At 42.4% G+C, this 14,523-nt stretch overlaps 1 protein-coding gene across 2 annotated transcripts in view; it reads right to left on the reverse strand.

Moving 5' to 3' along the window:
- nek7 (NIMA-related kinase 7) overlaps positions 1–14,523 on the reverse strand; it is a 58,094-nt gene that overhangs the window by 28,386 nt on the left and 15,185 nt on the right. The window contains exons 2-4 of one of the 2 annotated variants that reach the window (XM_054602422.1): positions 9,748–9,835; positions 3,445–3,585; positions 2,392–2,454 (exon numbers count right to left, since the gene is read on the reverse strand). In XM_054602422.1, the coding sequence (XP_054458397.1) occupies positions 2,392–2,454; positions 3,445–3,585; positions 9,748–9,807 (264 nt within the window). In that variant the 5' untranslated portion in view covers positions 9,808–9,835. The remainder of the gene's footprint in view (positions 1–2,391; positions 2,455–3,444; positions 3,586–9,747; positions 9,836–14,523) is intronic. The other variant, XM_054602423.1, reaches the window with a different exon arrangement.

Below are 14,523 nucleotides of genomic sequence, written 5' to 3' on the forward strand. Positions count from 1 at the left end.
TAGTGTATTTATAAATGGAATTACATGCTCAGAGGAAAGCAGCTGGTAGGAATATGAACAACAATATTAAAAATAATTTTCTTTTAGATTCTAGTGTCCTCCAGCTGAGAAAGATGAATTAAAAACAGCTTCTCATGTCCATCAGCAGAGGGAATTAATGCCATATTGATTCACTAGTCAATTCACTGAACAAGAAAATGAGTAGATATCCAATGTTGGGTTGTTTTTCCATTTAAAGAGAAACTAAATATGTGTGAAACTTGCAAAAGAAATGTATTGCTCATGGAGAGACCCAACGATGAAAGTGAATGTATAGTGTGTGTATCAGGTTAAATGAAGCTGGTTGCTGCCAGCTCTACGTCTTGTGAGTAAACCTCTGGTACAATCTAATCACATGCCGAACCCAGACATGCTCGCACACACACACACACAACACATTTTTACAGAGACGTAAAAACACAGAGAAGCAAACACAGACAGCTTTTCACTGCTGATTAGGACAGATCATTAGTCTGCAGAATATAATCCAGGCTTGATAGAACCCCACAAGCGAGAGGAATTTACAGCTGTGGGATTTCAAGAATGGTGAAAAATTGCAGATTGGCAGGGAGCAGGCTATTTCTGCAACCAACATTCCTATCGGCGAGGAGTTGGACAAAAAGGGCAGAGCGAGAAGCGAGATTCTCAAGTTGAAATCATCATGCCAGAAGAGGAAAATACAGCTGAATGAGCAGACATAAACACAGACAGACAAACAAACAAACAGACAGACTGTTGAAAGGCCATGACTGAGACTGTATGCGTATTTGGTATGTGTGTGTGTGTGTGTGTGTGTGTGTGTGTGTGTGTGTGTGTGTGTGTGTGTGTGTGTGTGTGTGTGTGTGTGTGTGTGTGTGTGTGTGTGTGTGTGTGTGTGTGTGTGTGTGTGTGTGTGTGAGATCATGTGCCAGTATGTGTGTCATTCCAGTCGGTCCATGCCAGTGTGCCTCTCATTATTCTGATTTGGCTGTGTCTCTTGTTGGCCTGTCTAGTGGGGGATAAGGCAGAAGGACTGTCTCTCTCACACACTCAGCCCCTTTATTATCAGGCTGGCTGGGCAGCACAGCGTCGGGCATAACTTCCATGCTCACTAGCAATCAGCTTACAGAATGAAAAGAAGGGAACAAATAGCTCTGAGGAGGAAAGACGAGCAAGGAAGAGAGAAAGGAAGAGGGATGGATGGAAGGACATAGCAACTGGGTGAAAAAGACAAGAGATGGGAACAAGCAGAGAGGGGAGAACACAGAAAAATGGTATGGAGGAAGAGGATCCATATAATGAGAAGGAAATAAAGGAAGTGCACAAAGGGAAATGAGAAACGTAGTCACCTGAGTGTGACATTCAACCCTACCATGACCCCTCTTAGGAGGTCAGAGATACAGATTCAGGAACCCTGCTGTCTCTTGCCGTCAAGTCAATGAGCCGCTACTCAGATTACAGCTCTCTACAGGGCCTCGCCTGCATCTGAGTATCGTTGTCTTTGATTGGCCCAACGCGCCCCGGGAGCTTCAGTGATGTGTTTGAGTGGTACAAACTAATTGGTTTTGTTTTCTTCCCTAATGTGTACGTGTGAGCGTGTGTGTGTGCATTAACTGCCTGTGGTGCACAAGAATGCGCAGAAAGGCTTCATATATATACACGGAGGTAAACGCTACCAGGAACACACACACACGCGCGCACCATCAAACCACAAACACACACGACTTTGACACACATCTAGGATTTTGAAGACAGGGAGAAATATTGAAGCTGTCATTAGTTTGTTCATAAGTATTTGAGGGAAACCCAGCTGACACATGTTTAAGGCAGTTTGATAAATGAAACCACTTCATTTGAATTAGAAACAATAAAGCAAGATTAGGAAAGGGAGGAGGTAAAACATCAAGAGACTCATTTCCATGCTAATGCACTGTTGCCCAGCTCTTAACATTACAAAAAGACATAAAAAAACCAATAGTTTTGGCATTTAAAAAAGAGTCAATGTGAGCCTGGAGGGATGGTACACTGGTGCAGCCCTGCACGTACACACACACACACACACACACACACACACACACACACACACACACACACACACACAACAAACAAGCTTAGAGACATGTGGAGACAGTAATACACATGTACTGTACAGTCACACACACAAACTCATTCACATTCTCAAACACCCCTCTCTGCAGTCATAACCATGTAAGGAAGCACGCACACACGTGCATGTGCCCACACATCAACACACCAACCCAAGCCGTATGGTGCAGATCAATTGTTTTCCTGTGGTGGAAGGTCTCAGCTGAGGCACCTTAAGAGAACAGAGCACAGCGCATGACGCCGTCTCCCTCCTCTCTGGTTCTTTACCTTAAGGAGATCTATTTCTTTGATGCAATCTTGCCGAGCTTTGGCATCCATCAAGTCGAATATCTATCAAGAGATCAAAAGGGGAGAGATAGAGAGAGAGAGGACAGAGAGGGGTGTTATGGCATATTCAAGAAATGTAAGATGGAGAGATGGATAGAAAATAGGAAAAAATAAAAACCTAAACAGAAAACATGGTTGCTGTTATCTGGAGGGTGGCGTTGGAGTGACTACAGGTGTTTCACATCTGAGTAACACGCACCAATCCCTGTGTAAGGTGTGTGTGAGGTGTGTGTGAGGTGTGTATACATGCTCAAACAGTACAACACATGCTCCTGGTGCTGTTTGTGTGCGTGTAAAAGTCAGTGAATACTGAATGTATGTGCATGAATCTGTGTGTGTGTGTGTGTGTGCACATTCACCAAAAGAACTGGGTCACATTGTGAAGGTAGTTTAGCCAACACAGTCATGTTGCATTTCAAAAATAGAAATAGCAAACATCTATGTTTAAGTGCGTCAATGTATCAGTGGTTTCTTGTTGTCTGACTGGGCAATGGCATCTATCAATTGTTTCATAGAAGAAAAAAAAGAACAACAGGCAGAAAAATAGAATCTGTTACTATTTTTTTTGCGTTTTTTAGCACACTGAATTTATTTCTGAGTTAGAGAATACCAGTTTGTGGAATCATGACCTTCATTACAGTAGAATGTATTGCATGCAGGTGAGATGAGGTGAGGTATGAATTTGCCAGTAAGTTTGAGTATATTTGGCTGTCTGTTTGTGTTGGCCTTGTGACATGTCTCCCATTTCACTATAACCGTTCATTAGGACAATTAAAAAAAAGCAAGAGGCCAGAATAGTTCAGGTAGCCCCTGCTATCAGTGTATGAATGGGTATGAATGGGTGAATGATGACATGGAGTGTTAAAGCGCTTTGAGTGGTCGAAGGACTAGAAAAGCGCTGTACAAGTACAAGTCTATTTACCGTTTACCATTCATAATCTCCCTGGCTGGAACATATTGGTATCCAAAGTGATATGTATTACTGTGTCTTACCTGGACTTTCTTCAGGGCCACTGACGTGTTGTCTAGCAGGTACCTCGCCCGGTACACCTCGCTGAACTGGCCGCGTCCGATCTTCTTCTCAATCTGGAAGTTTGCCAGGGAGTTGTGGCCCATGTCTGGTTGCAATGGTTTCTGATGATAACAAATAACTATTAGCATTTGCGCACAAACATGTGCTTTTTCACACAGCATATGCACACACACACACACATTAGAAGGGAAAAACAAATGATACACAGACATTTTGCAGATCTATTTACCATTGAAGTGCAACTATCTCCCCATTATTTTAAGAGGAAAGGATGAGGGCCTAAGGATGCAAGTGAGACTGTGTTGAGGCCCCAGCCTCTGTAGTTTGTTTTGCTGAGAGGCTGCTCTAGGCTGCAGAGGATTTGACTGGTATTAGGCTGACATGTCAAGCTGTGAGAGGTCTTGTGGAAAATGCACACACTTAACTGCAGAACTATATCACCTAACTAAAGCCTATGGATGGAGGAACGTCATTCTTTTTTGTTATTACAAAGAGGTTTGAAACCCAAGAATCTGATCTCCCTGAAGTAGGGGTGAAAAGAATATGTCCCTACACGTAAATGCAGACATCAAATTATTCCATTTAACTTCTTTTCAAGTTCACAGCAATCCTCTTCCTTCCTTTGTCTGCCAAGTTATATCACTGACAGTCTGGCACCGGGCCACTGACAACAAGACTCCTCGCCTCTCCTCTCTACATGATTGGATGTGCAGGCTGAAACACCTTCCACAATTAAAAAAAAAAAAAAAAAAAAAAAAAAAGAAAACCACTAAACCGGAATGCGCACCTCGGATGTGATGTGTGAGGAAAAAAAAAAGCAGAGAACAGGCTGCGTGACCTTTGCAGCGTTTTGGTAAACTTGTACAAGGCGTCGTCGGGAGCAAACAGAAGGTGACAGATATCAGAATGCCACATGTCACCAGCACTTCTGCCAATGTGGCCATGGGAGCAGCTCAGGGGCAAGCGACTTGGGACAGAGGGAAGGAACACAAAGAGGGGGGAGAAGGTCAAATATGAAACTCCCAAGCACTAAAACACACTAGAAGAGAGTGTCATCACACTCATGGTGACTCTGTCAAACTTTACAAAACGGAAGTGAAGTTACATTCAGACCAGAGGCTATACAGGATTCCCTCAGCGGCCTCGTCTCTACAAAGGAAGTCGATGAGATTCAAGGTGTAATTAATAAATGAAACCTAACAAAAGTACTGAAAAAGTTTGAAGGGCAGCAAATTAATCAAATTCATGTTTAGTCTGTAAAATGTAAAAAAATGTGAAATTGGCCATCAAAATTCTGAATGGCCATGGTAACAAACCCCAAAATAGACAATTTCAAATGCTTACATTTGAGATTTTGGAACCAGTGAATGTTTTTTTCTAACAGTTGAATAAATCAACTAAATGTATCAGCATTAGTGGTCAGCTAAAGGTTAAGCGCCTAATTATGTTGAGTTTAATGATTTAAGAGAATAATATGTAGCAAAGATTACCCCACATCTTTATTAACAAATTCAAAGTCACACACACATTGACAGAGAAGAGGAGCACAATTCCAAAAAGGACTGCTCATAAAAGCTATAAGACTGGGGCTTTTAAAGTTTAAAGATGACAGCCAAAGCATGAGGCGTCAGCCAATTAGATGCCCTGTTCAATTAACACTTAACACTGTGGAGGTGTGTGCATTTTTCAGCATGACACCACCGTCATCCAGGGCTGTCTGAGAGTCACTGTGACAGAGAGCATGACACACTGCTCCGCAACCCACTGTTCAGCAAAACGGCAGCTCTAAAAAAAAAAAAAAAAAAAAAAAAATAAAGAAAGAAATGGCACTGCTAATAGCTACCAATGAATGTTTTAACAAAAGTTAAATATTGTTCCAGTTTGGACTCTCACATAGAAAATAAAGGAACATTGACGAGATGCATAATGCAAACCTACAAAAAGATTCACATAGAAAGTGTGGCCATATTTTGCAGTGATGTGTCATAATGGTGACGGATGCATTTGTGCAAGGATGGACAGTTCGAAGGGTATAGATTCAGAGCGGGAGAGCGAGAGAGAGCGGAGAGCAAGAGAGAGAGAGAGAGAGAGAGAGAGAGAGAATGTGAGAGAGAGATAGATGGGGGGCAGAGAGGACAAGAGGGCATTGCTTTCATTCGCTGCGTGGTAGCTTGACAAATGTTAGCATGAGCCTCTAAAGCGCTGTGACAACCGCCTGCTGAGAGCACAGTCTTGCTAATGTGTCCTGGCATGCCAGCCCCCTAATCACACATTTACATATGCAATGACCTACATTTGCATGTCAGATCGCACACTGTCCGGCATGATTAACAGTGGGCACCTCCCTGTGTGGAGTCGCCCTGGGTGGCAGCAGAGGCCGTGCGAGGGCGGAAGACGGGGCTGGAGGGAGGGCGGCTTTTTTGGCAGCCAAGGGGCCGGGCTGCCAGGCAGGATTATGTCAGCCAGCGGCCACGGCATTAGACACTTCATTAGAGCTAATCTGTTTAGCAGTGGGCAGTGTATGTAAACTTCACAGGCCATTTGCGGCACCTCTTCGCCCCCTGGCCTGGCCTTCAAAGGGCAGCCAGGCCAGAGCTGAGTGACAGGCCGTCTCATCTGCCGCACACGGGTGTCACACAATCAGGAGCTCCCAGCTGAAACACAGGGCCCCCGACACACACACCACACACACACACACACACACACACACACACACACACACACACACACACACACACACACACACACACACACACACACACACACACACACACACACACACACACACACACACACACACACACACACACACACACACACACACACACACACACACACACACACACACACACACAGAGAGAGAGAGGGAGTCACAGAGGAATGACCCTGAATGACGCAGGGGTCAGTGTCTGAACAAACCTGCTTGTAAGTATCGATTGTTCATGTGAAGGTTAACTATGATGGTAGAGATTACCCTAAGATGAAGGGTTCTACTTTTCAGTAGAAAAGTGTTTCTTGTTTATCTGAATGGGTATAGCCAATGCTGCCAAGGGTACATATTTGATTCTGACTTTGGCATATTTACCTTTAATCAATGAATTGCTTTTTTTAAATGTACATCACGACCCTCATCTCATCTCAAGGTTACTGCAAAATCAATAAAAGGAACACAAATCCTCTAATTCTGCACGATATATTATTCAGTCGTTTAAAAAAATGGTAAATGACAATACAGGGTCACATGTCAAATGCCAGAAATGATCACTTCCTACAGGACTATAAATAAAGGCCTAGGCAAAGTTAGAGTTAGGCCACTTCATTATAACTCTCTTTCTAAACACGGAGCTTCATAATACAGACTCTCTTCATGTTTTCATGACTTACATTTCTGTGGTGTGCTTACACTCTTTTCACTCACATCATTCTGGTTGGTGATGGGGACAAGCTGCAGGGGATGGAGATAAGTGGCAGCCATGCAAGGCATTATGGGTAACTTCTGTGAGGGACAGTGCGTCTAGGGTATAAAGGTGACACACAACCGCCATGGGCTACTCACTGGCAGGGGGATTGAAAAAGAGAGAGAGGAGAGAGAGAGAGAGAGAGAGAGAGAGAGAGAGAGAAAGGGAAGGGGCGAGCAAACAGACAGCTCATCGAAGGAAGTGTGATACGGGCTGCCCAATAATGACACCATTGCCAAACACAACTGACAAGACACATGGAGAGTGGAAGAGGGAATGCGGAAGACAGGGAGAGGGAGAGAGAGTGAGGGGGGGGGGGGGGGGGGACAAGCAGCAGAGGGGCGAGGGTGTGATGTGACAGCCCAGCAGCGCCAACGGCTGCCACAGAAAGGCCAGCGGCGGCAGAGAGGTGCTGTCTCCCGTGGAGAGAGACTGAGAGGGATGCAGTAACCCAGGGAGAGAAACTCAGGGCACGTCCCCCACTAAGCCGGCTACATTTACAAATGCATCTCTCCATGCTGGCACACTGAGCCAGCGTTTTACACACACACTGAGCTTTAAAGAAAAATATTTCCAGGATGAGGCTGTGGCTGGGTGTTTTGGTGTGGATGGGTAAAATTCGCATAGCCGACAGTAAGAAAATAAAAAAGGAACAGAGGAGAGGAAAATAAGACGGAATAAACCTTGGATAGTGCGGTTCATGGTAACGCAAGTGTGGACACAAATTGTTTTCACATTTAAACAGTTTACAAAATGTGCGGGATTACTGCGGACGTAGTCTACAAGAGAGACAGGGAGAAATACGAGGAGAGACGGAGACAGCAACTGGCAGGTGCCGTGCCCCCCCCTTGAGCACGGCACCATGCAATATTCATCTCCAGCCGACCGGCAGGATTTACCCCCCAAAGGTGCTTTTGGTTCTTCTCCTCTCAATCTGCTCCACAGCCGTACACCGCCTTGTCTCAGCGCTTACAGACGGATTCGTGTCTGTCAAACTCTGCGCTGACGATCAAAATCTGATCTGAGGGGGCCTCCTCGCCAACCCTCCCACTCACTCAAAGAGCAAATGCACCATTAAAAATGCACATCTTACCAGCTCATCTCGTTTACCTAATGCATATGCATCATACCTCCGGGGACCAGGAGAAGTGATATTGCAAGCGATACAGAATATCCTTCATCACATATACAATTCAGATTTCTTCAGGAGGAGGCTGCTGGGTTTTCTTTTTTTTTTATTTTCCTCCCTGTGCTGCCGAGCAGTCTGAACCTTGGGAAAGTGTGAACAGATACAGGACTTGTTGAAAGACACCCATCTGGATGCTGCTTAGACAGTCATCTACATACTCTGACTCTTTCTCTCCACCACCCACTAAATGTGAAATCAGTTCAGACGTCTTCTGTGAGAGTGAAAAAAACATGACGCAACATAGAAAGTTCACTGTGTTAGCAGTAACCTAAGCACAAACAGTGGGCCTGTAATTAAGACTGATGTAAACTGCTAGAAATAGACAGAAAAAAAGAGAGTGAAACCATTAAGCCTGAACAATAACACACAATCAACTGTTGAGAGATCAGTGGAAGATCTAGTGTCGGTGTGTGTGTATGCGTGGGGGGGGGGGGGGTGTTGCGTAAGTGAACTTTATCATTAGAGCTTTTATCCGACTTTCTTCTGTGTGCAACCCAATTATCCTTAATTTTTGCAATTACAAATCTTAGAATAAATTAACCCCCTTGGCAATTCCAGTGTTAATGTTGCAGTGCCCTTGCTTACGCAAGAAAAACAACAACTGAGAGTGCAGGCCTATTTTTAGTGTTGTTTCTTTCTCCCCAAAAAATAAAAATGTTTTACTCTAGGGCATATGGATGATCCTCTTTGTTTAAAGCATATTCAATAGATATGGAGGCAGAAACATCCTTCTGGAAAGAAATCAATGGACCTGATGTTGGAGGGCGGTATTAAAATCCAGCAATGACCAGATCTGCACAGAGCCAACCTGAGTTGTATCGAACCATGAGAGGCATGCAGGGAGGCCAGGCTCTGCTAGCCTCCAGATCTCTGATCAATAGATACAACTCAACATTCATCCACTGCTGTCTATCTCACACACGGGCTACAGCGGTCTGGAGGAATGCTCGGACCGTAAGGAACAACTTGATTGACGCAGTGAAGAAAAAAAGAAAAAAAGAAAAGGGTACTACAGAATATTTACAGTTCAAAATGTGAAGGAGGTGGGATACGGTGGTTGCACTGAATGGATGAGTGGATTTTATCGTTTTAAATCATCAAAGATTTTGCCGGAAAACTATTTGTAATGAGACAATCGTCGTTAAATTGAACAAAATCACTTCCTAAATGATACAATGACCCATGAATAAAATAAATGATTTAGTGAAATAGAAACCCTTAGCAACAGGGAACGACCACACGGATAAAAGCTTTTATCATGTTGTTTGCTTAATTTGCAAGTTCATTTCATAGTCATAATTAAATGCATTTTCAAAGAAATGGAGAAACTCTGCATAAATATTTTTTATCTGATAGTGACTTTAATATCCAAATAATTAAATCACATCAATGCAACAATCCAGTGAACCCTATACTGCCATAAAGGAGACCTACAGCATCAACGTGCAGCGCTGCTCACAATGGCCCATAGCAACCACAGATTGAGTATTTAAGACAAAACATAAAAGGTATGACAAAGTACATTTTACGCAACCAACAATATGTCTTCCTACTTCTCAACCCCAGCTAACAGTTTTGCTCGTGCGCGTGCGCGTGCGCATGTGTGTGGAGTCTACCTGGGGTTGAAAGACTGGAACGGCTGCTTGCTGTCCTTGTGGCTGCGTGTCCATATCCATGGTGTTAGGAGCTCGATCCTTCACACCTCTGACATCAACAAAACACACAAAATAGAACTTCGGATTAAATCAAGATAAAAAAAACTCAGCAGGCACTTCCTTTGAAAAATACCAGAGTCCTACAATAACATTTCACAACAGAAAGTAATGACTGGTCAGCTGTTCTCTGTTGTTCAGCACTAAACTATCGAGTGCTTGTTGGAGCAAGGGTGTCCAGTTTCCACAGAACTGGATACCACGTCATGCCTGTGGATTTGAAACTCTTTGTCTTGGTCACTCTCGAGTTGCAAGTGTGGCAGAGCATCAGCAGGCTGCGATATTAATCTGAACAAAGCAGAGATAATGCCACTCTGTATTTCCTTGGCATTCCTTCAAGGAACCTTTCGTGTGAATTACTGATTATACCGGCATTTACGCAGCTCCGCTTCATTTTCTGAGAAAATATAGGTCACACAGAGGTGAGTGTGTTGGTATGGGTGTATGCCACGGTGCTGTATAATTGCATGTTCTGGCATGTAGCCTAGGAGCAGGATAATTGCATAAGATACTCCATAACCGGTTGCTTAGCTTTACGTCAAACTTACAACAGACATTATGAAAAGTTGCCTGATTTAAATAATTCACACAAATCTTAAAAATGATGATTCCAAACATATATTCGTACACGCATTAGCCTATGATTCAAAAGTGTCCACTCAACTCATGCATGTGGGAAGAACTGATTTTGACCGATTCTCTATAATAGGATCACTTTCCGTGCACACTGTAATGCACATATCATGGCTACATAGTCTGAAAATGAACACCAGTTTACTCATAATTTACACATGATACAATGCATGCATAACAGCAACCAGATGTCGTCCACAAGTAAACGCATGTTAGGTGATGTGTTTGCATGGATTCAACATACAAAATTAGGCAATGTGTGCACATATAGTTGCTGTGAGGCACATGCATTTGCGAGCAGAAGCAATCGACAGAGGCGGATAAAAAAAAAAAAAAAAAAGTCCCGGCTTTGCAGGGCTTTATCTACTGATACAGATTTGGGGTTCGGGTTTAATGATTCTGCCACTATCTGTTGTCTCTTTGCAAGGCCGTATTTACATGGATACTGTACATGCATGCAAACACAAATGGACAAAAACACATTAGAGTTTCACACAAAGCTAAAAGGGACACAACACACTTCACAGTGGGACATTTGCATGTTTTTTCCACTAGAGTGAAGGCCGTCTGTCTGCAGATCTGTCAGTCTGTCATTTGTGTATTACTAGCCGTCTATCGTCTCTGTCGCCTCAAACCTTCCTGGCCAATTAAAAATCCCCTGGCACAATGGAGAGGAGAATGGCACCGAGGAGCTGTCTGTCCCCTGATGTTGTCAGTCCCATTCACTAAAGGTTAATAATGCTAATTAGACATCTGCAATATGCAGTGTGTGCATATATATATATATATATATATATATATATATATATATATATATATATATATATATATATATATATATATATATATATATATATATATATATATATATATGCATAGCGCTGTAATTGCATGTTTGTGTGCGTGTTGGGGGTCTTTAACATGTGCATGTAAGAAAGCATGTGTATGTGTGCGTGTGAGCAGGCAAGTATTTTGCAAACACTGGTTTTTTTGGACTGGTTCAGCTTTTCTTTCCAGGGGCTCACTGGCCTTCATGTGAGCTTTGAAGCTCATGGAAATAACTGTTTACACAACACTATTTCTCCTGGGAATGCATTGGCTATATTGGGAATATTGTTTAATGAAATTTACATTTAAAGCTCGTTTCAAACAAGTTCAAATGTAAAAAATGTTTCACAAATAATAAGGATTTAAAAGCACCCACCGCTGAAGGATAAAGGGGAACTAGAAAAACACTGTTAAACGCCTGATCCTGAATCTTTTAGTTCTTATTTTTTTTACTTGATAAACACACTAAAGAAAAGTAATTTTTGAAAGCCAACTGTAGCCGTGACTTGTGTAAAGGCCTTACTATATTTAGGTTGCCTATATGTAACAAATGACACCATACTGTTAATTAATTTGTCATCATTTCCATGGAAACAGCAATAAAAGGATATTGTTAGTGTCCCATCCACAGTGTTCCAAACCAAGCACCACACAATCAGCTTAACATTGGAAACATAATGACATTAATTAGTCTATTCATTATGGTAACTAACGGTATTACCTGTCAAATACGATGGTGTATTTCAGTATATTTATCTGGTGAAAATAGTTTCAAACGATTGTTATATTAAAAAAAAAATAATATATATATATATATATATATATATACATATACATATACACACACTCACAAGAATTATGTAGCAGCCTGAAAAATAAGTGTGTCTTCAGCCTTTAATATTTGTAGCTGTGTTTTAATTTGGCTTCAAGTCCTATTAAGACAATCTGGAAACATGCTGGATATGCATGGGGACTAGGTGAAGACAGCTCCTACTAAACAGAGCCTGACCGGATGGCTGACTAGCTGGGTGTCGTGACATTTTGATTTCGGTGTCACAGGGGGGGTTTTACAAGTCGCCCACCCGGGCGGCCTTCCTGCCTTTTGTAGTGATTCTTTGCACTTCAGCCTTGTGTTTTGTTAGATTGGGACTGGCACCCTGACTCCTCTCCCTAACCCTCTTGTGTTTCTGACTGTCTATGTGTCAAAATAACCGGGGGGCATCTTAGCTCCACGACGTTCTTTGGCCTCCCACATCCCACGTTAACGAGATCAATTAAGACTGCCTTGTTAGATTAACACACACCAGGAAACAGCACAATTAACGAGGCCAACTCAATCACATGAGGCAAGGTCACACTCTCAGGGCTCCCATTCACGCACAGTTCAAGTAATGTGCAACCCATCAAAAAAGCAACGCCTTGTCCCTGTGACCGGAACAAATCTAACACACAGATTGATTTAAAACTTTCATCATGTGAACCTTAAAGCTGCTAAATCTCTCACTCTCCATAAACACCGGGACGCTGTTTCCACTGTTTCTCTCATCGTGTCTGATCCCTAAAAAGGTCCTGCTCTCATCCCAGGAAGGAATTTTTGTCGTCCAAAACATTTGGTTGGGCACAAACAGCCATGGAAACTCAAGGTAGCAGTCTACTGGGGGAAGGGTTATGGAGGCAGGCTGGCTAGGATTTTGGCAGCAGTGGGGCAGCAGCGGCTAAAAGCTAAATCCCCCAACTATTCATAGATGCATGTGTGAGACTAGTTCAGAGCTTTGGTCTGAGACAGCTGCAAATATTCAACAGGATAGACCCATGTTTAGGGAGAATCAATACAGGCTAAATATGTGGACCCACAATATCTCATACCTAAAATCATAATATATACAAGTCTCAAGTTTTAGCATTTAGACTCAGGTTTAAGTGCTTTTGGTGTCATCATGCAGCTGAGAAATCACAATTTTAATAGTGTCACACTATTAATTTATCTTTAAAACAAATACTGTCTAGAAATAATCTCCAACGGTTCTCACCATTTCCATTACGGTTTGGCTGACATGTGTGAAAGTATAGTTTCTTTGCAGCAAGTGAGCTAGCAGGAGCATCATTTATCTCTCTGACAAACTGATGGTTGTTTTTCTGTTGAGTAGTGGAAAAAAAAAAAAAAACTTTCCCATCCAGACCACCAACCACTCTGTGTAAACAAACACTGTTTTCTGACTGTGTTCCATCTAATGCGAGTCTCCAGCCCGACGTTCTCACAGCAGGCCCAATCACACGTAGGTAATTAAATGCTGAAGGAGGGAAGGGACAAACAGTGAGGCAGAACAAGAGGAGGAAAGAAAAGGATATTAACAAGACTATTCAGCAATATTTCTGTGAACATTCTTCTTTGTTCTCACACTTGCAGCACACACCTGATTTGTTAATTCGCCTTTTTTTTTTTTCCTCGTTACTTGCAACACATCTCCATCTCTCACCCTCTTTCTATCATAGTCATCTCAAATCTGTGATTTTAATTTTAATTTTATTTTCCTGTGACATATGCTCTATCGCACACTGTACTGTGCAAAGCTCTACAACCTCTGCTCAACAAGAAATAGACTTTAAGTAAAGAGTTACTTTAAGCTGCAGTTCCCCTGACGGACATAAAGTGCTGGCTCCGTTCGTAATTAAAAAGGGCACTCCAGCGATTTATGCATTTCACTTTCATCAAGTTGGGGGACTCATCTAATGACATCATCACAGTTATTTTTTCAAACTCTAGAGAGATCCATCTGATGAATGACATTAAATAACCATTTCTCAGGCCGAGTAGTGCTTCGTCCTTTATGACGAGTAAACTGAACTTCATGAATAAAAATCAGTGAAGATTCCTTTTAGGTCTATGGAAAAAAATCCCCTGATTCTTTTGATCTACAGAATCATTTACACACAAGGTTTAAGCTCTTTTCATCTAATCTGTGTTGGAGCATTCTTGCTTGACTGATGAGTGACTGTCTCTGCTTGTTACAGTCAGGCGATGATGGTGCCACTCAGGATTTTCCTAAAGAGTCTGTTTCTGTACAACCACCTGTGCCAAGCACAACACTGTGTCAAAGCATTTAACCATTGGCTTTTTAAAAAAAGGGATCATTAATCTTCCTAAACTCATTTTCAGATCAGATATGCACCAATAGACAGATTCTCCCTATTTCACAACTCCACATTTTTAATTAAACT

This window comes from Anoplopoma fimbria, chromosome 8 (assembly GCF_027596085.1).
Source record: "Anoplopoma fimbria isolate UVic2021 breed Golden Eagle Sablefish chromosome 8, Afim_UVic_2022, whole genome shotgun sequence".
Taxonomy (NCBI): domain Eukaryota; kingdom Metazoa; phylum Chordata; class Actinopteri; order Perciformes; family Anoplopomatidae; genus Anoplopoma; species Anoplopoma fimbria.